Source organism: Chroicocephalus ridibundus, chromosome 7 (genome assembly GCF_963924245.1).
Source record: "Chroicocephalus ridibundus chromosome 7, bChrRid1.1, whole genome shotgun sequence".
Taxonomy (NCBI): Eukaryota; Metazoa; Chordata; class Aves; order Charadriiformes; family Laridae; genus Chroicocephalus; species Chroicocephalus ridibundus.
The window spans coordinates 24458878-24486729 of record NC_086290.1 but is presented as its reverse complement, the minus strand read 5'-3'; the positions used below and the strand labels follow the sequence as shown (position 1 = coordinate 24486729).

Below are 27852 nucleotides of genomic sequence, written 5' to 3'. Positions count from 1 at the left end.
TCAAGTTTTGCATCTCTCATAACTTTTACCAATTGTGTATCGTTCAGACAATAATTTCTGTCATATGTCGATATTTTCCTTCACTTATTACTAACTTCCCCTTGCATCGAAAAATTTCACTGGACTAAAAGTTTTAGATCATGGAAAGCACCAGATCACATGATAAACAAGACATCCTTTACGTAAATAAGTTCCTGAAGCAAAATTTCATCAATGTAAACACTGATGAGTGCTGCAGGAATCTGACTTTACTTTTTAATTAATTAGTAGGGAATTTAATATATTTTTAAAAATCAATTGGGTAGGAGCATTCAGTTCAATATCAATCATCAAATGTATTTACAGGAGAATTTCATCATCTTGCAAGAGAAAAGTGCATGGTTTTCTTTCCATGCTTAACCATTTGCTCACAAGCCCTTAAGTCAAAGACTTTCGTTCATTGCGTTCATTGCACTAAATGTTCTACTGAGACAGACTGTACTAAGTGTAATCTCTATCCTGCAAATAAAATACAGAAAAGTGTGTCCTCACTTCAAAAAAAACCCAAGCTGGTTGTAACTGAAAAATGATATAGACTGACAGCTGTTTGGTAGCATATGTTAAATGAACGACTGACTCTGAAAATAAATATATCCCATAAATATTACTGCAGCTGTCAGTGACACTGCTCCTGACAGTCAGCAAAGATCTGGGACAAAATGAACTTGTAAACTTCATTACCGCTTTGTACCTAATGGTAATACTTTAAAAAGTGGACTGATGCACATTCAGATGGAAAAGCAGGGAAGCTTGCTTTACAGTTGTCTGTGCTACACCTATCTGAGAAATACAAAATGCCTAACTCTGAAGTTCCCTATGTAGTAAATTGCAACATCCTAAAAATATTTAAGGTGTCCACTTTTGCTACCCTTCCTCATCCTAGGCATTTATCAAAGTAAGATCCTGCTCGTAATGAGTAAACATGGCAAAATTGTGCCTAAAGGAAAAAAAAAAAATCCACCTTTCTATCACAAATTTTGGAAGTCACATATCCAATGAATATATTTCATCAAAGACTCAGAGATCAAAGTCTGAGTACTTTGTATATTCCCTTTTACTGAAAAAGTGTCATTAATTTATAATATAAAAAGTAAATGCTATGCATATATAAATTAGCACGTAAATTCCAAGGCAAGAAAGAGTTTGCCTTGTCTGTTAAATTTCTCCGTATAAAGAAAACACATTTTTTTAACGTCAAATTTCTTTGAAACTTTGAACAATGTGCACCAAAAACCACCTGAAATCAACATACTTTATTGATAAGGTCTATACAAACACCTAACTCTCTTAAATTCTACATTCGACTTTGTTACATAGAATATGTCACAATTTTGCTTTACAAAATTTTGTTGTAGGGATTACCACATGTGACGCATCTGTTGCATACGCTACACTTGTATTAAAAAAGAAAACACATGGCAAACCATGCTCGAACTCAACACAAAGCCAGCAGGCACACAGTAAAAAACAATATCAAAACAACAAAGCAAAAATACTATAGTTCCTTTTTTAATAGTCACGGAAATTTAACGTGAAACACATCACAGGTTTTCATTCAAGTTACATAATTCTGCAGTACGTAGAAGTTAGATGTATTTTTGGGGTTCCACAACTTAAAGTGGAAATAAAGATTCCCTCTTCTGATTCCAGTCACCATTCAAGAACAGGCAGTGGAATTTCTAAAGTGCTCAGTAATTAAAAAGTGTAAGCTAACTTTTACTGGTCTAGTTAAAACAGAGAGAAATGTTTGAACTGTCTGTTACTGCTCATCAGTCTGCACAAAGCTCTGTATCATTAAGTTTAGAACAAATCCTTGCAACAATCTTTGGCGGTCACTTAACTGGCAACGAGACCACCAAAACGCATTTTTCACTGCAAGAATTGCGATTGCCAAGAAGAGTTAATAGAAGGCATTTCTGTTGAGAGGTTTTCAACAACAACCAGCCTCCAGTTTTAAGTTACCATGAAACAGACTTCCCCATTACATTTTCTCTGTTCACTTTTGCAATAGGCAGCATGATTGTTAGCTTTCCTCCGTGTTACTACTTCATCGTCTTTTTCATTCCCCTCAAGTGCTTGAGCTTTCCAAAAGTTTAGGGAAATGTCATATCTAATATTTCTTCCAACATGAACAAAATCAAGCTGTTTCTAGGCAAACCATTCTTATCAAAAGGATATGCTTGCTTTGGAGGCAGAACGTAGCAAATTTAACAGAAACAAAATGCAAGGACGTTCCCTATTAAACAAACTTTTAAGTTTGGATGTGATTTTCAACAGTAGACTACCACACATCATCTATCACCAGTCCTTTGATTAATGGCACCAATCAGAGAATCATGAAAGCCCATGACTCCTCTAGCAACAAAAAAAAAAAAGAAACCCAACAATATTTGCTAGTTAAGATGTAATGTTATCAAAATGTTTTTACCTCAAGTACTAGCCAGAGCTGTCCTCCCACATATTGATCTGCTTTGTAAAACATCCCATAAAACCTAACAACATTAGGATGATTGGGAAGAAACTGCAAAATATTATATTCTGCTTCAATTTCTTCATCTACATCCTAAATAAAAAACACAAACACACAGAACATATAAACACAGTAAGTCCGTACAAAGCAAGAACAAACCCTCATGGATAAAAAGAACCCTTTTTTTATTTAGTTTGTACTTTTAAATGGTTTTAATTTAATGCAGCTGGAAGTACTCACACAATACTGTAAATTCAATCTATAACAAATCATGCCACTTCTGCTTTATTATTATGTACAAAAATGTGAAGTTTGTGTAAAGCAAGCAGCTGTTGTTCAAGGATTGTTTCAGCCTGTAATATATTTAACCAGAAAAGTAAAAATTATCCTTCACTTTGCTCAGTTGTCTAAATAAGAAATTTGCACATGTATTATTTTTTAGCCTGTTTTTACACATGCATGTTTTTTATCATGTAAGCTAAATATAAATACATGAACCTTTGACTCATTCTTTTTTCTATGGTCATCAGATGGGACCAAACAGAGAACAATTTGACCAAACCTCAAAGTGGACATCGCTAAAAACAAAGACATCCTTATGAGGAAAAGACATACACCAGAAACAATTAAAGAGAGACAAAGCAAAACCCCCAAAATAAGGAAATGTTTCTAAATATTTGTTAGTGAAAGAATTCTGTGACAATTACAAAATACTGTAATATCAGCACACAGGCCACAACTCAGAACAGTATGTAAGCACTGAATCCTTCCTTGTTTCTGCACAGATTGTGACTGCTAGAAAATTTAAGCTCTTACATGCATTTTCCTTTTTTTTACATTTTGCTAAAAAGGATATAATCTTATGTATTACCTTCTTCAGATTTCTACACGGGAAAACCAAGATGAATTTCAGTAGTGGTAGATGAGAGAAACATACTTTTTTAGTAACTATTTTAGCCCAACTGTTGCGATCCAACTCCAGCTTGATGCAACCTGAGCAGCTGCCAATTAAATCTTCGATTGAGAACTAGGGCCCTGGTTCTCAAGGGAAGCTAGGCATTTAACACCCACTAAAACTGGAGCTGGCACAGAACTACTTCGGAGAATTTGGGCTGTGCTCTTCTTCTGTTTTTATCTTAACTATTGCCTCGCAGTAATCCACTTTTATAAGTATCCACTTATAAAGGATAACTATAAAATATCCTAAAGTTCACAGTACTTCTGCGATGGGAAAAGAAATTCTTTTAGGGAGTACACAGAATAAAATAAGAACATTAAGATTAACAGCATCTCATATTTTCCCTGCTACAGCAGGCCCCTAAGAGGAATGCCTCTGTGCCTTCATGCTCCAAGCACGGATATCTAAATTTATACCAGAAGAATTACATAAACCTAAAAAAGAAACCAGGCAAATGCTATCTTAAAATAACACACAAGATGATGAAATTTTAAGTTGCAGCTTTCAGGTGCTGGTACCAAACTCCTTCTGCCAAAATTTTTCCCTTCAGCATGCCTTCAATCTCTCACATATTTGATTTACATTTCAACTCTGAGAATTCTTTTACATTAACAATGAAGTTACAGTTTAATATTTTTTACTTACACTGATAGGATCCAGAATCTTTACTGCTGCCAGGCTGCCATCTTTCTTATTGGCAACCTTATAGACTTTACCGTAAGTGCCTTTCCCAATAGTCTCTATAATTTCCCAGGTATCTGAGGGATCGGCTAATGATTCTAGTCCAATCATGCTGGAATTATATTGAAACAATCCATACAATGGCGTCCTGGAAAACAAAGCAGATACACATACAGTGGGAAGCCCTAAGTAACTCTGTACTGAAGAAGGTGTCTTGTGATAAGGAAATCAAATATTGTCCTAATTTGAGAAGAAATACAGATAGAATCACAAATGAAAACCAGACAGAAAGATAAGATCACTAAATGAAAGAATGGAAAGAAAACACTGGGGAACGCTTCTCTTTACTTTGCTGTACGTACTGTTTGCTTCAAACATTGCCCCATACACTCCATCATTCTGAACACATTTTAAAAAGTTCTGACAAAGTCCGAACTCTACTGCACACTTTTTTAATGGACATTTTACAGTCAGTTTAACACAGCTCATGAAATGAGGTGCTATTTAAAATAGCATTAAAAAGCCATGTCATGCTTTTAACAGACTTTTGTCTAGTGCTCCCTGGATAATTGCCAGACAGGCATTCAGTAGGTATAACACCTCATCATTGCCGATATATCTACAACAGGGCCACGCATAACTAGTTTAATAAATGTTAAGAATGGGCTGGCTGCTATCATAAAATACAAACCAACTTGATAACAGGCAACAGGTACACCACTGGGGTGACATTCATCACTCACTGGAGATGTTTCTCAACAATTGCATTAGGCTCTATCTCTGTATTTCAGTCAGAGCGTGTTATGGTCAGCTACACTGGCTGACTGCACCTCCACCTTCAGATCTACGGGTCAGGGGAGTTGCTTCCCCAAACACTCCTGAGTGATGTACGGATCACTGCAGCCTATGCAAAGGCCTCCTTCCCAGTCTTGGAATCACATAGATGGCAAGTTCTGGTGATTAGGCAAAACGACGATACCTTTTTAGGATTTCATTTCAAGTACTGAGAACCCAGACCTTGCCCCTGAGCTGGAATTAGAGAAAGGAACGACAAACTTTAAGATGAGATTAACTTAACCTTTTTATATAATTCACCATTAGGGAAGCTGATTGGTTTCTGGTTTCTCTAAGAAAGAGTATTATTTGCCCATTTGGTGGCTGTCAGTAGGTAGACCACTTCAGCTATCTGTACACTTAACTAGGAGATGTAAAGACTGAGATGCATGAACAAACAGAAGGAGAAAAATAAGACAGTGATCTTAACAAATGCAATTGAAGACAACACCATAGCTGACTGGAAAAGCTCTCAATTTTTGGACGTGTATCAACTAGAACCTCAAAAGTACACTTGAATTTTTAAGGTTTGAGCTATTTCTTTCTAAGCATGCCTGATATCTGCAAACCTGCTTGAAGTAATTTAAAAACCTGCTGTCTTATTTACCTCTTCACTATTTCCAGCATCAATGACAACTATTTGGCATGAGAAATTTAGTTAGAAAGAAATGTGAGCCTAGCTGGGGAAACTGATAAGTTAATAAGGAATGAAGCAGCAACTCTTCAATCTAATTAAAGAAATAGTTGTGCTTTCTGTTCATGATAGAGAAGAAAATAACCTGTGTGCAAATTCACATGCAGCACAGATCTTTATAGCAATATTCAAAATGGAAGCATGTGTGTAACTCATTTACATACTTTGTTTCTTTCCAGAAGAAATTTTTTAATTCCTTTAGACCCTAAGACAAAATGTTTACATGTCGTTAAAGGAACTTACCATACAGCAGGCAAAAAACATTGCTGTTACCAAAGTCAGGTTAGAAGGAGTGTAATCTTTTTTTAAACAGTGGCAGGCACATTTAGAGAAAAATATTTCCCTCCTGGGTTAAAACTGTATTTGCACCAAAGATGGTGCCAAATAGTATATCAAATTGCTTCGGTTTCTTGACCAAAAAAGGCAAAGAAAAGAAGGAAAAGAAAAGCTAGAGTCAATGTCATGTATCTGTTGCGGGTCAATAATGTAAGTTATTAGGACAGTTTCTCACTAGTTAGATCCAATACAGCATGCCACAAATAACAGTATTCTGAACACATACAGTTCGCACCTCCAACAGAGAAGCAGGTCAGGCGAAAGACTTCTCTGAAATCAGTGAACAGACTGTACTACATGCACTGAAGACAGCAACGACAGACATGTAGCTCCTGATAAGCCAACCTTAAGAGCAAGGTTTGCTTGCAGGGTGGGGGTGAATACAAACATAAATTAGAACAGTTGCATCTCAGGTTAAAAAAACCCATATATTGAACACGTGTGATTTTAATGCTTTAGGAGAAATGCTACAGACATCCATGTGCAAAGAAACAGAGAAGAACAGACTGCAAACAGTTTTGATGCAACCTTACACCAAAAAAAAAAAAAAAAGAAAAAAAGAAGAAAAAAATAGACTGATATTTCTATAACAACTACCCTATCACACAGGTTGTCCAGAAAATGATGCATGGCTCTCTCCGTACTGATGTAGTATTTATTATGATGCCTCCCTGCAAGCAGCTGTTGTGGATAAATATGTTTTTTCCTTATAACAAAACAAAACAATCTAGTGTCACCACCTGCTTTTGTTCTGATTAATAAGTAACCATTAAAATGGTATCTCCAAATTTTCAAAATACATTAACATTGCTTTATACCAGAAAAACATGTTCACAAAATAAAGTCTAATGCAAAATTGTTACAGGTGGAATCCTGGTAGAGGACTGAAGAAAAATTTCAGTGTGCGAGCACTTCTATGCATTGTGATAACAAGGCAGCGTTTGCAGGTAGTATGTTTATGCATTACATGGAAACAGATTTGCCAAATATGTACCATAAACAACTTCTACTTAAACAGCCTTCTCGTGAACTCAAGCAATATACACCTAAAAAAGTCTGACATCAGCGAAAGTGCCCATTGCACACAACCACAAAAGCAACCACTTTTACAACAACCCCATAACCAGAAGACCTTAACATTAAAAAGCTGAAGCTGAAATTTCTTTAGGAAGAACTTCCTCCTTTCACAACCCCCACAACAGGCCTCACACTGCTCTGGGCTTTGAAATGATGTACAGAGAATGGCTTCTAGCTGTGAAAAACTTAGCAATGCCCTCCCCAGAGGGAGCCTCAACCTATTAGAGACCTACTGATTAGAAGTATTTCATGATTTCTGCCACCAGCTGGAGAAAACTTCTCAGTGGTTAAATCTGTTCCATGCAGGCAAGCAAAATCGCCCACACCAGATGCCGAAAAATTACACTTTGGCAATTAGCTCTACTGGATGGGGAACATCTTACACAAAGCTATTTGGGACTGCACACACTTAGGCTATTTGGGGAATGACGACATGCTATCAACAAGCCCACAGCGCTCTACCAAACCCTGTTTTGCATACTTGGGAAGAGACAGAATGCAAAGCAAAAGTAAGGACAACTTGACGGAGTCTAGTCAAACTGCTCTCAGGCTGAAATAGGGGCAAAAAAGCATAATTTTTTTTTTTTTTAAGCAGAGATAATACACTAACTTAAAATAAATCTTGTAAAAGCTGACCAACCAAGACAAATAATAGGGTAAGACAAAAAAATTATTAATAGGCTTCAGGCATTGACAGGGTTTCTTTCCTTTATCCATGAAAAGAGATATTCTTCATCCAGAAAGTAAATTTCATGGCTTTCTTCATAACACCTAGATTTTTCTATTTTGAAAACCTTTAGCAGTCAGAACAAATTAAGTCAAACCAGGCATGACAGACTAACTTAGATGGCAGTCAGGCAAATGTGCAAATAACATTTATCTACATTTAAAGAAAATACTGCTCTGTAAGATCGACATTAGAATCAATGATTGCCTATTATCACCCCTTAACAGTATCCCTAAGACAAACAGACTACAAGTATTGTTTGATATAAAACATAATGTAAAAGAAACATGGGTTCTGGACAGTGCATAAGCCATTTTTCCCCCTGTGAGCTACAGTCTTCCAATTGTATTCAATGGCTCTAAACATCCCCAAAACAGCCATCTGGAAAATTATGTGGTGTCCTAGAAGTTCTACTGTGATCTTCACCTATGTTGTGAAAACAAAACAAAAAAACTAAACCTTATATAGAATAACTATATGAAGTTGGGTTTTGTTTTGTTCTTTAATGATATAACTACTTCTGGAATAAAACCAACAACTTTTTTTCATATAGATTTATTACCACAGCTATCTTTCTTAGAAATTATAGGGACAAGAGGGACTCATAAGCAAGAAAAACAGTGCCAGAAACAGCTTTACAATTACTGTTCAATTTTCAGTACTGCCTTACTCAACTTCTACGCAACAGTGATTTGCCTATTGCCTTCCAACACACACCCTTTTCTTGCTCACAGTAAAATGGGACATCCATAGAGGTTCTGAAATTAATAAGAGCATCACTCCAGCCTGGTGCTTTCTAACAGTCCTGGTATACAGCACTAGTCAGTTTTGAGTCCTAATACAGCTGGTAGGGACATAATGGCAATACCAGTCAATACTACTGAAAAAAAATTGAACATACTGATTCCATATGAACAATTCATGCACAATTCATGCCCTTCTGGCATCTACACACACTGTGGAAGAATATCATATTCAAAATGAAAGTATTTCACTATTTGTAGGGAGCTCAGTGTTGCTTCTATTCTAAATGAATAACTCGTAGATACAAGAATTCAGAAGGCAAAGTTCACATTATCAGCTATGGCTTCACCCAGCCATGACAGCCCCTATTCTGCTGGCTGGTGATGGTCACACCCAGCCAGCTAAATAAGAAGCAATTGTTAGAGGAATTAATGAACCTCTGAAAGGCACAAGAAAATCAATAGTCAGAATAGCTTCCTCTGTGAGTCTCCTCCTGCTGTCTCTCACTGGCTAGGTTAAAACAAAGAGGATGTCAATATCTTGAAATGAAGCATACAAAAGAATCCATCAACACACCATCCTATAACTATTCTCAATTGGTCTCAGAAAAAGAGACTGCAGGATGTGATGTGCATAGTCCTTTCTGGGATAAAGGTCAGTGATGGAAGGAGATGAAGGAGAAGGATAACAGCATGTTCAAAAGCTGTTACTGATGCTATACAACTTACAAACAAAAAGAACCAACCATACTTTAACTGATCACATTGTTTCAGTAGGCCAATGTAAGGGAAAAACAGGACAATCAAGAATAGAACTGCTATTACTCATAGATGAAAGGTATTCCCTGAAAACACTCCTGCTAAATTCAGTTCACAGAATAAGGCTTTGTTGAATATACAAACCATGAAACTGACTCTGTGGGTGTTCAAAATGGAGACTGAGAGGATGTAACTGGGAAACATGTTTTCCCTTTCCTCCTACTCCAACTTAAAATTTTAAAATTTTTTACTAATTGTGCTTATGTAAGTGTATGTAAGCATATATGAATCCATAACCTTTGCCCAATAATGACTGATCACCTCTGTGTCGTTCACATAAATCAAACAGAAAAGAAGACTGGGTGGGCAAATACATCCTTGCAATCAGCCAGTTTCATAAACGAAGAGATCTAGGATGCGTGTAGGCAAAGGTAAAGTACAGCTTGGCCCCTGACCAGATCCCCTGCAAATCTAATGCTCTTCTTGCTGGGTTGCATTTTCAGTCTTTCCTGAAGGCCTGTGTCAGATCAGGAGGCACTGCTGACTCTGTTGCTGGGTCACAAAGAAGTTATTACACCCCAGAACTATTTAGCACCTCACCCTACGACTCCCAAGCAAGTGCCACAGCACTTTTAATTAACTTCCATCTTCCATGGGGTCTAAGTAACACTGCTGGCATCTTGGGTCCTTCATAACTGCATCTCCCTCAAAAAGCAGGTTTCTTCTGCTTCCCAGGAATTCATTCTGAAGTTGCTTCTCCCTTATCACAAATCCGGGGCTTCGTGTCATCTCCTGTCTACAAGAGTCATACCAGTTTGCTGCACCTCAAGCCATTTTCTAGTTGAATGGGACTCGCAACCAGTGTAATACTAGCCTTAAAGAGATCTGCTTAGCATGCACTGAATGGGGTCATGCACTTAGAATCACAGAATCATAGAATGCGTTGGGTTGGAAGGGACCTTTAAAGGCCATCTAGTCCAACCCCCCTGCAGTAAGCAGGGACACCTTTAACTAGATCAGGTTGCTCAGAGCCTCATCAAGCCTGGCCTTGAATGTCTCCAGGGATGGGGCCTCCACCACCTCTCTGGGCAACCTGTGCCAGTGTCTCACCACCCTCATTGTAAAGAGCTTCTGCCTAATGTCTAACCTAAACCTACCCTGCCCTAGTTTAAAACCATTGCCCCTCAGCCTATCGCTACACACCCTTGCAAACTTTAATTAAACATTGCCTCAATCTTCTGCATAATCAAGAACAGAACAAGCAACCACTAGGGTTTTCTAGAGTAGGAAGGTCTTAAGGATGAGCGTGAACTCAAGCCACTCCATCTTTTTTAATAAAAGTTATCACTAGTACTTCAGAAAGTTTCTTGGTGCTTTGATCCTTCTATCTAATCTTCATTGATGTCAATGGTATTATATTAGTAATCAAATTTCTTTCTGTTAGAATCATTCAATCCCACTCATTTTCATAGAATTTCATAGATACCCATGCTTTATTCTGGTCTACCACACCTGAACTTCTCTAATTAAATATGCACAAAAGCTGAAATGTAGCTGGAGTGGAAGATTTGTAAACAGTAATTCACAGAACTTAGAAAGCCACAAAACAAGTTGTTTCATGAGCAGTGAAACTAATGAATTTCATAAATCTGCATCTTTTTAATTTCCTACCATCATCATAGTTATCATTCTTTTTTTCCTCTGATACGCCCAAAAGACAACATCCGCTGTAGCTAAGCTGGAATTGTTAGCACATGGGTGAAACAACCAAAGCAGAATGTAACAGGGACAAAATTCAACTTGTATAGCCCTCAGAAGGGGCACTGTTCTTTCCTCTAGCCTGACACAGATTTTTATGAAAACTGTAGAAACTTACTTATTTGCGGGTTTTCTACTTCTCTGTCAAAACTGGATGCAATTTCTCACAAACATCTCACAAAGGATTTTCTCACAAAACATCAAAAGACTTTCACTAATGTTCAACATACATACCCTAAGATCAGTGTTGACGCTGGAAGTTAAGCAAAAAAATGGTCAAGCCAAGGCATATAAAGATTGCATCATTCTCAGAGATGACTAGTAAAGCAAACCTGCACTTCTCACTAACATGCAAGAAATATATTTTTCTTTTGTTTTCACAAAATTAGCAAAATTTATTATTAATGGAAAAATAACACTTCCAAGGTTTATGGGAGATACTGTGTATTTAAGAAAATGTAAGCTGGGACCAACAGAGAAAATGGTATTCAGTGATGGAAAGGGTGAATGCTTTGCTGAGATTCAAATTATTTCAAAAAATCACTTCCTGCACAAGGTAAACGAAGTATTTTTGCAGAGCTGTCTTATCCTGTGAGGTAAAGGGTACCCTGCTACTTACACAGTAATCAACAGAAACTTCTAGTGAAGTTTCCAGTACCACTGAAAATAAAGCCCCTGATCATTCATGAGAAACTACAATACATTTCATTCGTTTGACCACTAAAGAATCAGTTCCATATCTACAACTCCGAGGAACAAATGTTGAATAAAATTATGTACTCAGTCAGTTAACCACGATACAGTTCATAATTATTACATTATAAACGTAACAGTGAAAATCAGGAAGACCTAAAAAATATTAAGCAGAAATGATTATCCAAGATCAGATCCAAATACCTGAATGCCAGTTAAGATCAACAACCCAAACAGAAAGTTCTCAGTGGCATTTCTATTGCAAAAATGCTATTTATATTAGCCGTCTAAATAGAATTCCAACAAGCAAAATACATTAAAGAATTACAAATGACTAACAGCTAACACATCAATTTCACCTCTGGCTCAGAACTCAGCGCTAAAATGAAGTTTATAATCCCATGAGCCCGTTCAGTTATAAACTGCAGGTGGCAAATAAGTGACTACAAGCTACAGTCCCCATGTGTGAAAAATCAATACCTGAGGTTTTCTCTGCCTCCTTTGGCAGCAGTTTAACAGGGCAAACAAAATGCATGCATTAGTGTTAAAATGGAAGGATGAAGGGCTATAACAGAATTATGACCCTTAGACCAAAACCAGGCTCTTCAATGCAGTCTAAACAGAAAAGCTTGATAGGCTTTGTGTACAGATGAGGAAAAAGAAATCGAAGACAGATGTAGGATAAACCTGGGAAGAAAATAGCTGCAAACTTACATTAGTGACCTATTTTCTGAAACCAGCTTATCTTATATTGGATTTTTGTCCCAGTAAGGATATCAGAATTCTTCAGGACTAAGATAGCTGCCTCGCAGGGAGCGCTTGTATCGGCCAGTGCTGCACAGAACTGCGTGTTCTGCGTGCTTGTTCCCATGCCCAGTACCGGACAGACAACGCAGTGCGTGTTAGCTTAAGATGCTGTCATGAAGGGCACAGATAAACTGGTTCAATCCTAGCAGCTTCACTTCATTAATACCAAAGATCATTGTGACACTAATTGATCCTGAGCCTGATCTATTTATGAAGTCTTTTACATGCGGGAGCTGAAGAATTAAAGCCACTCAGTCATTCACAGAGAGTGAGCAACAACTGCTTAATTTTTTGAAGGGATCTTCCTATTGTTTTGCAACATACCTTAATTGTATAATGCAATCAATCATAATTCATCACTAGTTCTCCAGTATTACTTTTACAGCAGTTTTATTCTAATAAGGATTTTTAATAAGAACACTCTCCTTTATCCATCAGAAAAATAATAATAAACTGTTAACCATGATACAAAGAACACCTCTTAGTGCTGACAATGACTCTTGCTTAAGATGAAGTATTTTCATCAGTGAGCTAGTTGTTATGCATTACCAGCATGTGTGCAGTAGCCTAGCGTGACACCAATTTGCATAATTTCTCTTCTCTAACAGGCTTCAAAAATAATAATAGGCATACGAGATAGAATCCATTAATTTTAAACTTCCTTCAGCAGCTATCTTCATGGAGCAGTTATCAAAAGAACCTTTAAAGAATTAAGTTTAATAAATTATAAATGCATTATTCGGGTTATGCTATCTGGGCCTATAACCATCTAAGTTGAGTTCAGTAACAAAGACCAAGGAAAATCCACAAGCAATTGGCTTGACATCTTCCCAGCCAAAAAGACTGATAAAAAGTGGCAGGACAATGCCAGTGTCTACTGTTGCCCACAGTTAATTATTGAACTTGAAAATCAGTTAGGGATTTTGGAGTACAGATAGGTGAAAGAAATGGACAGATAGCAATACACACAGAAGGCACTCAGAGCTATTACACCTGTTTATGTTATTTAATAATGCCTTGATTTACAGAGAGGAACAAAAACAACTGTTTTTTGCTGATCTGAACCCCACAAAAAAACCTTACCATTTGTTAATATTTAAGGCAAGCAGAACAACTAGTATGTTAGCAAACTCTGATGGGAAGCTAGTTCCAGAAAAAAAAATTGGAAATAGCTTTCCACAGTATACTATAATAACTGATGGACCTTATCTTCATGACATATGCATTTGTATATTCTGACTTGCATAGCAAACCACATTGCTGCAGTACTCTGATTCTCTCAGATATTCATCTGGTAAGTCAGGCTTTGCAACTTCAAAGAGTAATTTAGACCTTAGTACACTTTACTATACACTCTGATATATGGTCATCAATAAGAAATATTTGATTTGTCTTTATTGTACAAGGGAAGATGCTTGAAAGTCTACACAATTTACATATAGGCCTAATGTCCACTAGTAAAAAGCCATATTACCAAAGTACTCAGCCATCCCGTTGAGCGAAAAGGCACAAGCACCCCAGGAGAAACAGGAGATGCCAATATGGACTGGACACAAGTAAAAATTCTCAGAGCTTGCTCCTGCCAGGTATTTCACACTGCGAAACACTAATCAATTTCAATTCCTACTGATTCAGGGGATTTGAGGGAGATTAACACCTCCAAGGGCTGTGATCTTGAAGACAGAACAATTTAATAACAACAACAACAAAAAATTGTCCAGGAACTTTCAGAACAGAATTTAAACACAGAATACAGTAACAAACTGGCCTCTTTTCCCAGATTAACCCTTGGGCTGCTGCACATGATCCTGAAGAATGTTCAGAGAACGCCTGAACTTAATTTACAAAGAGAAAACATGACAGGCAAGGATGCTGTACCATGCTTTGGGTAGAGTAACTATGACCTGGAATAACCAGCTGTTAGCAGGTCATTAGCAGCTATTCAGTTTTTTTTTACATATTGTTCAGTTTATGGAACAGCTCTGCTGTGGGCTTTCAGAGCTTGAAATAGGAAAACATTTTGTGATACCACTCAACAAAAAAAGAGAGAGAATAGATAATATACTTGTACATCACCACAAGCAGCACTGAACTGAGAAATCAATTAAGGCTTTCACCATAAAAGTAACTAAATTACATTGCACATACAATACGAAGCAGGATCTATAGCACTATGTCTGCATCCAATTTTTAACAGTGCTTTAACCTACAGACATTATCATAGAATCATAGGATGGTTTGGGTTGGAAGGGACCTTAAAGATCATCTAGTTCCAAGCCCCTGCCATGGGCAGGGACACCTCCCACTAGACCAGGTTGCTCAAAGCCCCATTCAACCTGCCCTTGAACACTTCCAGGGATGGGGCATCCACAGCTTCTCTGGGCAACCTGTTCCAGTGCCCCACCACCCTCATAGTGAAAAAATTCTTCATAATATCTAATCTAAATCTGGTCCGTGTCTTTCTTATGTTGGGGACTCCAGAGCTGGATGCAGTACTCCAGGTGGGATCTCACCAGAGCAGAGTAGAGGAGCAAAATCACCTCCCTTGCCCTGCTGGACACTCTTGATGCGAGCGCACGTTGCCAGCTCAAGTTGAGCTTCTCATTCACCAATACCCCCAAGTCCTTCTCCTCAGGGCTGCTCTCAATCCATTCTCCGCCCAGCCTGTATTTGTGCTTGGGATTGCCCTGACCCGTGTGCAGGACCTTGCACTTGGCCTTGCTGAACTTCACGAGGTTTGCACCAGCCCACCTCTCCAGCCTGTCCAGGTCCCTCTGGATGGCATCCCTTCCCTCCAGCATGTTGACCGCACCACACAGCTTGGTGTTGTCAGCAAACTTGCTGAGGGTACACTCAATCCCACCATCTGTGTTGCCAACAAAGATGTTAAATAGTACCAGTCCCAGAACTGACCCCTGAGGAACACCACTTGTCACTGCTCGCCACTTGGACCTTGAGCCATTGACCACAAATCTTTGAGTGCGACTGTCCAGCCAGTTCCTTACCTATCAAGCGGTCCATTGGTCAAATCCATGTCTCTCCAATTTAGAGACAAGGACGTCATGCCGGACAGTGTCAAATGCTTTGCACAAGTCCAGGTAGATAATATGTGTTGCACTTCCCTTATCCACCAACACTGTAATGCCATCGTAGAAGGCCACCATATTTGTCAGGCACAATTTGCCCTTGGTGAAGCCATACTGGCTGTCACCAATTACATCCTTATTTTCCATGTGCCTTAGCAGAATTTCCAGGAGGATCTGCTCCATGATCTTGCCAGGCACAGAGGTAAGACTGACCGGCCTGTGGTCCCTGGGTCTTACTTTTTTCCCTTTTTGAAAATGGGGGTTATGTTACCCCTTTTCCAGCCAGTGGGAACTTCACCAGACTGTCATGACTTCTCAAATATGATAGTGGCTTGGCAACTTCATCCATCAGTTCCCTTCATCCATCTTTCCCTCATGAGGTCCCAAGGACTTGTGCACCTTCAGCTTCCTCAGCTGGTCTTGAACCTATTCTTCTTCTACAGTGGGCGGTTCTGTTTTATCACATCATATAGCAATGGGTCATTTTTCCTCAGTGAGAATACCCTCCGCAAATATGCCCAGCCCCTACCTCTCTGTTTAAGCAGAGTACCTATGAAAAGAGCAAAAGCTTGAAGCAGAATAAAAGCATGATGAGCAAAACTGCAACTGGCATCATCCATTGAAGAAAGATATCTTTATATGGTATAAGTGATGTGGCATAAATATTTTACTGTCTTATTTTAGCATGCTCCTTTTACTAGGTAGCATTATAAAGAAAGTTTACATTTCAAATATCCTAGCAGTTAGGAGAACTCAAGAGATACTCTCGACTGTAACTCACTTCCTGTACCACAGAAAACATATTTTATACATGCTTCAGGTTCTCCACCTACAAACCGGATGAACTAGTATCTTTCAATAGTAATACCTTGTATTGAAAGGTGCCTGCTACATAGGCACCTCCAGCTACATCTCTCTGAACATTACAGCAATATTCTCTTGCAACAGCCTTCAAAGAAGTCTCATCAGCTGTCCCCAGCTAACAGTGCAGAGGTAACCCTGTGGATTGCTGCATTTATATGTGTCCCTTGAGGCTCAGAGCGAGTATTTGGGCTTCTCTTGTTGGACATGTACCTTTGTGGACCAGCTCAGCCAGCTAGGTAGCCAGCCAGCTGCCAGAGGTATGCTGGCAGCCTGTTCTCCAGTGCCCTGAAACACTCTCTCAGAGCTCCACAACAAGACTGTTTTAAAAGATATGTGTGAGGTGAAACAAATATATACACAGACTTAACAGGGGTTCTGAAACCCCCTTTACTTTAGCTATTACAAGGAACATATATAAACAGTCAAAACAACCAACATCTCGTTTTAAGACTTCACTGTCTCAGCTTCCTGACATCTCAAACTCTTTCAGCTTCTAACTCAATATAACCAGGAGTCCTCAATCTCTTCTTTCAAGCTTGTGCCATTTACTCTGAAACACAGTTGCTTTTCTTCTAAGTCATTCCTCCTGATCTCTGCAGCAAGCACCCTTTTTGTAGAAAAAGGGGCTGATTTTCCTTTAAAATGACTGGTAAGAATCCCTCTCCTTTAGTCTTCCAACCTTCCTTGTCAGGCGGTTGCTCTTCAGACCCACTACGTGACCCAAACCTCCCACTGAAGTCTAGTCTCCCAGTTTAAGTTTAAAGCTTGATAACTGGCTTGTCACACAGAGTATTCAATCCTTTATTTAATGCCATTCACTCATCAAAATTTAATTTTTCCTCTTTGTTAGCTTTTGGCAGGTGTAAAGTTTATTTCAAACAACCTAAAGAAGCAGAAGTACAACAGACAAGGCAAATACACCCCCATTCAAATCGATGCTTCCAGTCTGATAGACTGACACACAGAAACTTCTCAACATCAAACAGAAATCACATATTGTATATAGATTCCCTAAATTGTCCCAACTGTCAATATAATTATATGCACATTTCTGTAAATAGGCTTTCTCACATCACTACTATACACACAGTGGAAGGTTTGTTACCCAGCTTAGAACAGCAATGGTTCCACCAGAAAGATACTCACTTCAGGGTGTTCCAGCAAAAATAATGTATTGTCCTGCTATTTTGGAAATTGCTATATCTGGTTTATATCCTTGTGGTATCAATTGGACAAAGGTAATTTTCTACTATGAATTATTTATTTCCTGTTGTAATCAGACATCTGAGATAGTCATAAATATTTATGTGTCCAGTTAATTCACTAATGAAAACTGAACTAATTCTAAAAATGGGATGTTATCTCAGAGACATGCTGACCTAACCGTCTGTTCAACCTTTACGTTAGTGCAGGTAACCACCATATGGGAAGCAACCAACAGGAGCTGGAAGAAACCCGATCTTGAAAGCATGGTACAGGAATGGGCTAAGGTATCAGGACAGAAGGATTTTGTGCGCAGCCTCAAAATATTATCTCACTTTATCTCTAATTTTCTAATTTGTAAAATTTGTGTTAACGTCCTCTACCCCTATACTCCTTTGCAATCCTTGGGCTTCTCACTTGCATTCCAGAGAGACTTCCTCCTCAGCAATGGAAACATCTCTTCTTTGGCACTGAGTTATTGGCTTGTGCGTTGGCCTGTGTAACTCCACTGTCCTTTCCAGCCTCTAAGAAATGTTTTGGGCTGCTGGCTGCCTGACAGTAGTTCAGTACCAGCTATGGATTGCAAGAGCCTGTGGGCACAAATTCCTTGAAGTTAGCTGGCTGTTGACTGTATTGATATCATCCCTCACTCAAACCAGGTGAACGTAAACTGCTAATGAAAGGATTTATTTACTACATTGACAATAGACAATGCAGTTTACTAAGGTTTATAAAGTCACAAGAGAATGTAAATTAAAAGAAACAAGCCTACATCCATCTAGATTCAGATCAGCCTTGAAGGGTCTTCTTACCTAATAACCCCACAGCTCTTTTTCAGCTCATATCCCTGTTAGAGAAGGTAATCCTACTTTGGCAACCATTTTTGCTTTGTAATCCATCCCCATCTCTGGGGCAATTCACCTTTGTCTGCTCCCCTAAAACACAAACTACTAGTCATTCATCTAAGAAGCGAGTAATCTATTCCTCCATCAAACTATTGCTTGCTACCTTCTGGAGCAGCTGATGGCTTTAGGCCTGATGTGAAGAGCCTCAACAGCCCCATAACACACTCTAGTGATTATTCACATTTGGCTCAACTTTTCACAATTTGTTAGTCCACTGTGAAGCATAACACCACCTGGAAAATGGTCCAACCTCAGAGATAAGGCCTCTGTGTACTTAGAATTTTATCTATTTGCTATGTTGCAAATTAACAACCGTACTTTAAGCAGAAACATAAATGGGATCAAGGGATCTCATTTAACTCACACGAGGCTGCACGTGATAATAATTAACGTTGCTGGAATTAGAAACTGGTTTAGCATGCAATCCTATTTTTGAGGGATGTTGTAACAAAGCATTTCCAAGGTAAGACTACAGATCCCTTGTCTAGTTCAGTCCAGAAAACAGGGGAAACACTGCTCTCATGAGTCTGGAAGCAGAGGTACTACTGCAAACACTAGGAAATAATGTTACAGTCTATGAACATCGCTTTCCTCTCATCACTACTGAGAAAGGTCAGCCAGAAAAAGGCCACAAAGTACAAAGACTGGTGATTTTGAAACTGCAAATTCATATATCTTAGCTTCAAGGGCAAAAAAAAAAATCAAAACAACCCATCTGACAGGGACAGGTTAGAGAAAGTCATGTTCTGCTGGACCTGTTCTCTGAACAATAACTCTCTCTTTCAAGGACCTCAGACCTATAGTGATTTCAGAAATGATTCCCTGGCCTCCTGGGCTCCAGGAACAAAAAAGGAGGAGGAAAAATGAGCAGTTGTAAACCACAGTTCTTTCTGTACCTTCAACTATTGGATGTCAGTGAAAAAGGAAGAAAAACTGCCAGATGAGAGACAGATTCCAAAGCAGTTGATGTATTTGCTAATTCAGATATAGAAAGGAAGTACAGTGCAATGTCACAGAACCAGAAGGAATGTCGTACTCCATATAAAAATGAAATCCATTAGAGGTTTGGTCTTCTCCATGTGTACAAAGAAAACTTTTAAAAAAATGTGTCAAAAGATGAAGAGACAATCATGCAAATTTATAAGTTAAATAAGTCCCTGATAAAAGATCTTATCACAATCACTCAAAAGGAAACTACCGCAAAATCCAGAATTAGTCCTTGACAAGGCAATTAGATTGTGTCAGGAACTGAAGTCATCCATGCCACAATGATTGTTATCTTGAGTGGGCTGTACTCTGACATAACAAAGGTGTCCAGGAATCCAAAATATTAGGAGAAAACATACCTGCAGCAGACAGACGTGAGCTCTGAGTCAAGCAAGATGAGCATGTAAAACTGCTTATCAACTGCAACACCCAGCACAGAATAATGTCCAGCACATGCAAAGAGACATGAGCAGGACAATAGATTACATAGTTTTGCAGAAGTTTGCAATGTCGGGGCACCTGTTTCTATCAGGAGCTGCATTTAACTTGAGGCCATCACCCTTGGTCCCTACCAGAACTATCCTACAGCCATACCTCTGCCTGAGCACATAACCCATTCATCCAGACCCAGACCCTAACCAGTGGGCTAATCTCCTGGCCAGACCTAGAGTGTGCCTTGTTGCAGAGATCCAACATTCCTATTAACAGATGGGCCAGGTATATAAAAATATACCTGAGAAAACTCATGGTCACTATTTTCACCTGCTTTAAGGAAAACAGATGAAGATACACATGCTACAGTATGCATGGTGATAATTGTAAGGCTTCACAGACTCTTAAACTAAACTTTATATCTGTGTCTTACACTAGATACTGTTTACATAGAAAATGTTCATTGAAATCAAAAGATGTGTGGTGGGTAACTTGTAAGGCAAATATTTTAAGGTAAACAAACTATTTTTTTTCTTTTCTTCCTTCATACAGAATAAGCAAGCATTTGAGGCCGTAAAGACACAGCGTTCTTAATTTAATTACACAAAACCCCACACTGTAAAGCAGAATTTCAAGACCTGCTTTAAAAAAATATCTTCTCTCCCAAAACCTATTTTCAAATTTATTTATTTTCTTCCTTCTATTAAATAAACAGCTCTTGCAAAATTCTGGGAATTAAGTATATATTACTTAACAAAAGTAGCCTTGGCCAGAGATTATAAAATTATTCTGATTTGTAAGTCTCTGGAGTTCATGAAAGCGTAAGACTAAGTTTGAATGGTAACAAAGCATTCTTCTGGCTGATGAAATATTCATACCCATTTGTCATCAAGACTACTAAGGAGGAATATAGCCTTTTCGCTTTTGTTCAGTGAAGAACTGGCAAAGATATTTCCTTCATTTAATTTTGAATGTTAGAGTAAGATGCCTCCTGAAACACTCCTAATAATTTCCCTTTCCTGTACAACACCGTGCAGGAAATATTTAAAATTAACTTAGAAAGATGACTCCATATTTTAGGTAGACAAATAAGGTTTATATATTTGCACTATCCAAAGTTTACAGAAGTTTTCATGATTAAAACATTAAAACTCGGCATTAAGTACAGGTTAATCAAATGTCAGAGAGAGCTGACACTGCCAATCAAAGGAGAAGCTCAGATTAACTTTCTCCAGAGAACTCTAAAACCGGAACCTGCTAGTATTTGGCAGTGACAGTCACCCTGTGACTTCCCACTTCAGGAACATCAGGAGAAATGACTGCAGCATGTGGAGGCAAATACAAAGAAACCTTAAGACAGCTTGAGGAAGCAGCAGCATTGCAGCCTCCTGAAGGCTAAAACACTGTTTTTCCCATTTTGATTCTCATGGAGCTCATCAGTTTGCAAAAGACATGTCTCTGGACACGCACACTTCTACACGTGGAAAGACCACCCAGATTTATGAAGAGCGGGGCGAGGTGTAGACTCTTCACCACAAGTGTTTACAGCTGAAAGGACATTGTCTGATTTAACAAGTACTCTATAAATTGCATTCTTAGCTGTTCCTTGTACATGTTGCATCTCCATCTTTCAGCCTGTCACAAAGAGCGCTCACCTTCCAGCTCAGAGCGCAGATGGATTTTCTGTTCAAATGCCTTTTCACAGATTGTTCAAAAGAAGGTGTTCATTTCACAGCAGCCAGTTTGCTGCTATGAGGGAGTGTGAAACTAAGCACATTTCTCAGCAGTGCTGCTGTACTCTGTGAAGCCCTCAGTTGAGCAACCTTACACCATCGCAAATCACCATGCCATCACCTTTTGTCCAGCTATTAAACCAGCTAGTTTCTCTGTGTTATGACACATACATGATTAGTCAGTTGTGATAGTCCTTCACTCCTGAAACTGGAAAGAGGCCAAACTACCACTAGTGAGAAGCAACTTACCCTTCTTACATGAGTCACTGACATACTCCTTTAGTTTACTGTTGGCTGACTTCTGCAGACCCTCCAAACCTTCTGCCAGCATATAAATTGCTTCCATTCCCTGGTGTTATGAAAGGAACACCAGCAAGGGAGCTGCACTAACATCACCTTCCAATTTATTATCAGTTGCTGAACTCAAGTCACTTTCTTTGACAAACACTGGTCCTTCCTCTACATTTGATTTTCAACACAGCAATCAGTTTAGTTTTATAATCGTTTTTCACTGGGACTGTAATCTTGCCACAGAACATGAGGCACCTTATCAGATACATTTTTATAAGCAAATTGCCTAACTTTCAGCATATTCAAAATATTTGTTACAAAAGAATGTAAGACCCATAGCTGAAAATATCATTTTAATGAACTTAATGGGGGATTTTCCCTATAAACATAACTGCAAATGATTTTTTGAACACTTTTCCACAAGTACAAAAGATAGGTGATTTTTAAACACACTGTAAGTTTTTGAAAATATACTCTTCTTTCTTAAACTTATTTTTAATCACAGCAAATTTTTTTAATCACGTGCCATATCTACTATATTTATCTCATTTCATAATCTTTCCTGGCTTGCCTCTCAGATCCATTAATTCAATGCTCCATCTGCTATAGTTGCTCATACTGCCGGTGACATTTATGTTAGGTTTGTTTGCTCAAAAGAAAATGTATTAGAAAAGGTAGTCTGACAGGTCTTTATATCCATTTCACAGGCTACACACAGAGTATAAAGATCATCCATGTTACTATTGACAGAAACGACGAGAGAACAAGTGAAGACAACAAGATGTGCACCAAACATGCCCTCTTCTTACAAGTGAGATGGAATTAATCACATCTATCATTCAGCCCTCCAGTAAATTTAAAATATAGTGCGAAAAACGTACAAGGAGACATGAAAGCTGCCACCCCACTCTACACTTTTTACTATTCCTCCTGCTTAATGCACACAGTCTCTTTCCTACACATCCAGGAAAACTGCCAGCAACAGCGATATTACATACTTCTAATATCAGAAATGGAGCTTTTAGGGTTTTTTTTTTTCTTTTCCTTTCAGAACAGATTATATACATATTCTTTAGACCAAATGCAACCATGTACCAAATAGCTCTGCAATAGGTTGCTTGGACATGCTATGAACATGTCAGGATCGCCCCACGGCAGAGGTGAAGTAACTGAATACTGGTTACATAGGTGGTATCTAGACTGCCTAGCTGACATATTTAGAGATCAGGAAACTGAAAGATAATAGCTTCTGCTCTTCCTGTAGCTCCACATTTTGCGGCTTATCTCAAAGTTAATGTATTAAAAAGTACACAATAACTGTCACAGGGGACTTACCAATAATTTCGCCTTTTTCTAAATCAAAGGGCAACTATACTGGAGAACAACCGTTAAAAAATGGCTTTTAAAAAAAATGCCTCAATAAGATGACAGATCTTGCAAAATCTGTGGTGAGCTGCTGAGTATTTGAAAGCAAACCACTTTTTACCAGCCACAGTCTTGCTGTGTTCAGTGGACTGACCCTCAGGCCTTCTTAATTCTGTGTGGGGCAACCCTTTCTGTGGAAATCATTGCACCACGTAAAGCTATTTCTCCATTTTCTCTTTGTTTATGGTAATTCATACTTTAAGTTAAAATTTACTGCCAATTAGATAATTTTGGATACATTTACTCAGGAGAAAAAAAAAAAAAGGAGACATTCTGAAGAAAGAAGTGTTTCTGAAAGCTCTATCCCTGCCTGTCTTTCAGGCCCAAATTAACGACAGTTCCCTTCTACCCTTCAGGTCATGCTAGGCTGGATACCAGGGAAGAGTAGAAGTAGGGAGACCATGGAAAAGACAAGAACTGGCAACAGTACTGATGACCAAAGAAGAGTAGAACAAATTATTCTTATAGCTAACTATCATAAACCATTTCTCTCTTTCCCTAACATTTGCTCAATGCCTAAGCTGAGAGTAGAGGTAGCAGAGAACACTGAATCAGGAAACTCTCCACCTGGCAGAGTTTAGTAAAATTCTGCTTGCACAGGGTAATATTTATGAAACAATGGATGGGGTTTTTCTTTTTCCAAGTAGTAGTCAAATGTAAAGACAAGATCCCCCTTGGGATCAGCATCACTCTTCTAGTTCTGTGCCTACCCAGGAAATTAAAAAGAGCAGAGACAGCACTCTTTCAAACAGTTTTAAGCAGCACTTTCTGTTGTTTCAGATTGCAATGCCAGGAAGAAAATTTACCCTATATATTCCTTTATTTTCCTTTATTATTAAAAAAAAAAAAAAGAAAGAAGAAAGCCAGAGATACCTCTACCTTCTTAATACATCTTAATAAGAGCACAGTCTGTTTTTGCATACAACACACGATTTCCATATAAATCTCAAATCTACATTTAGTGTCAGCCTTGCAGCTGGACTCAAGCAGCCCATGGTAAAACAAGTGCCCTCCCCCTTTGCAGGATACCTCCCCCACTGCAGGATATTATAAAGTCTTTACCAAAGCACTGACAGTATGCTGCTTATTAGTGACACAGAGTTCTCCTAAAGAATTGTTCTGCAAAAAACTTCTATCTCCTGAAAGCTGTAAGTAGAAAATTGCACACCTGGAAGAAGGAGATACAGGACTGCAGTTAGCAAGCTCTATTTGAGACTTGCACACTTGGGTCCAAATGCAAGAAAGAAGAAAGGCTGTGAAGACAACAAAGATAAGGTGCAATTGCATACCAACAAGTTCAGTATTGCCTCCGTGGCAGACCTGGAACCGTGTCAAGGACAGAGTAGAGGGTTTGCTTGGTACTACAGCAATCTCTCATACTTGGGCCTTAGGGCAGCCTTACCAGAGTAAGTATGATTGCAAGACTCCAACATCCTCCACCTAGTCCTCAAAACGTTTATATATTTGCAAGTCACAAACCCTTTTGGAGAGGAAACTGTGGCATATAGTACAGATCACTGTGCATTCTATAGATACACCTATCTTGCAAAGACAGCTTTATCAAGGACACAGGCATCTGCTGGCTAATAGGAGTCAAATCTTTTATACACATGGATAACTGCGTATCTCTGCAAAAATGTGATAATCTAACTATATTTTGTCTTGCAAGAGTGAAGATCACCTTAGCGCGACAGTGCCAACTGTCTTGTCATTAACTCCATTATCACAACGACTTAAAAAGAGCTACTCTTGTTACTATACAGATACAGAAGAACCCCACGGAAGAACTTTTTTTTTGCTTTTTTAAAAAGCACTAACACTCTGATATATAAACCCTTAGTTGGAAACTGTTACCTACAGCATTAATATTCTCAGTGAACTGATTTTTGTTTTTACAATTTTTGATAATGAAATCCCTGGGTTTCATTTCACAATAGGTTGACACTGATGGGGCCATGAATCCTGATGAGAAAGAGAGCTACCATTTTATTTTTTTGGCAAAGAACCCAAGCAGGAAAAAGTATACCATGAGTCAATTCTTCAGACAGGAGTTATAATGAAAGCAGTACAGGTTGCACTCTTCACAATCCATTCTTTCTTAGAGTATCAAGATTGTAAAAGCTTATTTCTCTTCCAATATTCCCTTCCAATACTGTAGGCACTGCCCATCATCAAAACCATCAACACTACAAACTCATAACTCAAGACTAGCAGCTTTTAAGGTACAATTTGTAAAAATCACTCTTTTGAAGGAAGCTAACAGGTAAGGCCTGTAAACTAAGCACCGTATTTTCTTTCAGAGATGAAGCTGAAGACTTCCTTAATAAATATAACTAAGAATTTTACCAGTCACCAAGACCTGTATTTCATCATGCCATGCACCACTCAGTTCAAAAGTCTTTCTCCAGCAAGTCTTTCTGAACAGCAGCAGAAAGAGAACAAGCCCACAATCACAAGGGCAGTTCTACCCTTAGGGAATGTTTGTGAACGGAATTAACACTTCTAGTGCAACCTGAGTCAAATATAACTGTGCTGCTACAAATGCATGAAGGCCATCTAGAGAAGCAACAACAGTCAGTAACTGCGATTTTTAATTACGTGTTCTCAGTGAGTAACTTTTTCACAATGTTCTTAGTGTTATGATGAAATCAGGAGTCAGCTGTTTTACCTAGCTTAATAGCTTTAATTTAATTACTTGAGAAAGAAAAAAAAGAAAAAGGTTAAGAAATACAGCTGGAAGCAGAGCAACACTTCACAGCTACTAGCTGCCCATCTGTAATAAAATTATGATGCGTTAGCAGAATGAGACAAGGATTTATCTATTTTGTAGGAAGGGAGTCAAAATAAAACAATACATTTGTTTTTTCTCCAGGGTGCCACAGAAGATGACGTTTAAAAATTCTTTCTTACCTAATCCAGTTTGCTTCAGGACTTGCTGTGTTCTCAGCTGCTGCAACAACAAACATAAAAAGCAAAAGCTTGACAGCCTTCAAGACACTTGAGATCTTTGGCATTTCTCCAGCTGTTTCAAAGTAACAGGCTATCCCAGCTAACAGTTGTTGACATACACAAACCCAACTGCACGCATATAGTTCTGTTCCAAAGCTGATTAACAACAAAAGAGAATAAGGTGAAAAATTAAAGATTGCATTCCTTACCTGACATAGCTCCTGTTGGCCATATGCTGGACTCAGCCAAAGGTACTGTCTGTCTGAGCAATAAACCTAGAATAGGTAAAGGCTGAATTATTAACAAGAACATGAGGAGGTCTCAAAAGCACATGATGAATGAAACAGAAATTTAAAACTTACAGTCTGATTTACTTTGTAAAGGGAACTTAAGAGAGTTTCCTGAACTCTTGCTCAATTGATCGATTTCAAACACTAAATGGCATATGGAAAGAAGCAGGACGATGGTTTATTGCAATGCAGGGGAACGATGAACACAGTCACTGCCTTCATACCAATCTGTTACAAAACAGCATTTGACGAAAATGGAAATATCTGGCTTTTGCGTTATGGTAGTTGCATACATACCAGTGCATTCCACTGGTCACCTCTCTTGTCAGTCATTAACTACTAATGTGCTTCCAATACTGTGTTTTGGCCTCCAGCTTTTTGTACCTAAGACTGTAAACATGCTCTTCAAGCAACTTATAATTGCACTGATACAGTCTCTAAGTTCATACAGTATTTCAGGTTTAAAATTGGGTCATCCAATTAACTTTGAATATGGCACAGCACAGCAGGAATGAAATCTATGGATTTCTGGGCAAAGGCTGGAACTTCTTTTACATAACTTCGTGTCTTTTGATACTGCTGATAGCAATTAGAAAGTACCAACCAACGTAAGAAACCTTGCCAGGATGAAAGGAAAAATTGACATCAATTTCTCCTCTCAAGAGAGAATTTTCTAGTTCCTCTGTATTCTGTTCTGCAGAATTCTTATTATTACTTGCAATGCCATGCAGCAAACACTAATGATTAGGACAGCATTCAGAAAATGGCATTATCTATATGGACACTTCACACTGCTCCACCTAAATGCTAGGTTCCCAATTCTACGGGTGGAAGACGCAGGGCTCATGTTACGTATTCAAATGTGAATATCCACATGGAAGTTGGACATTTAAACTAACATTCACAACAAGGAGAAAGCAGGACCAGCATGTGGAGCTGGGGGGGGGGGGAGAATCACTCAGGAAAGGGACATATCTGAAACTGTCTTTGTCTGCACGGTGCCTCTGCAAAACTGGGACTGAGAGCCTTAACTTGCTTACTCCACTCAAATACCTCCCCCCACTTGGAATTCACCTTTCTTTCTCATGAACTACCTCCAGGTCTGAATCTC

The 27852-nt window shown here is 38.6% G+C and overlaps 1 protein-coding gene across 11 annotated transcripts in view; it reads right to left on the bottom strand.

Moving 5' to 3' along the window:
* Positions 1–27852, bottom strand: part of MYO3B (myosin IIIB) — a 209054-nt gene that overhangs the window by 176924 nt on the left and 4278 nt on the right. For 9 of the 11 annotated variants that reach the window (XR_010072054.1, XM_063341942.1, XM_063341945.1 and 6 more), the window contains 4 exons: positions 26661–26726; positions 26413–26452; positions 4113–4296; positions 2468–2602 (listed from right to left, as the gene is read on the bottom strand). Coding sequence is in view for 10 of the 11 variants with exons in the window: in XM_063341942.1 (XP_063198012.1) it covers positions 2468–2602; positions 4113–4296; positions 26413–26452; positions 26661–26667 (366 nt within the window). In the remaining variant the exon portion in view is untranslated. The remainder of the gene's footprint in view (positions 1–2467; positions 2603–4112; positions 4297–26412; positions 26453–26660; positions 26727–27852) is intronic. The other 2 variants (XM_063341944.1, XM_063341947.1) reach the window with 2 other exon arrangements.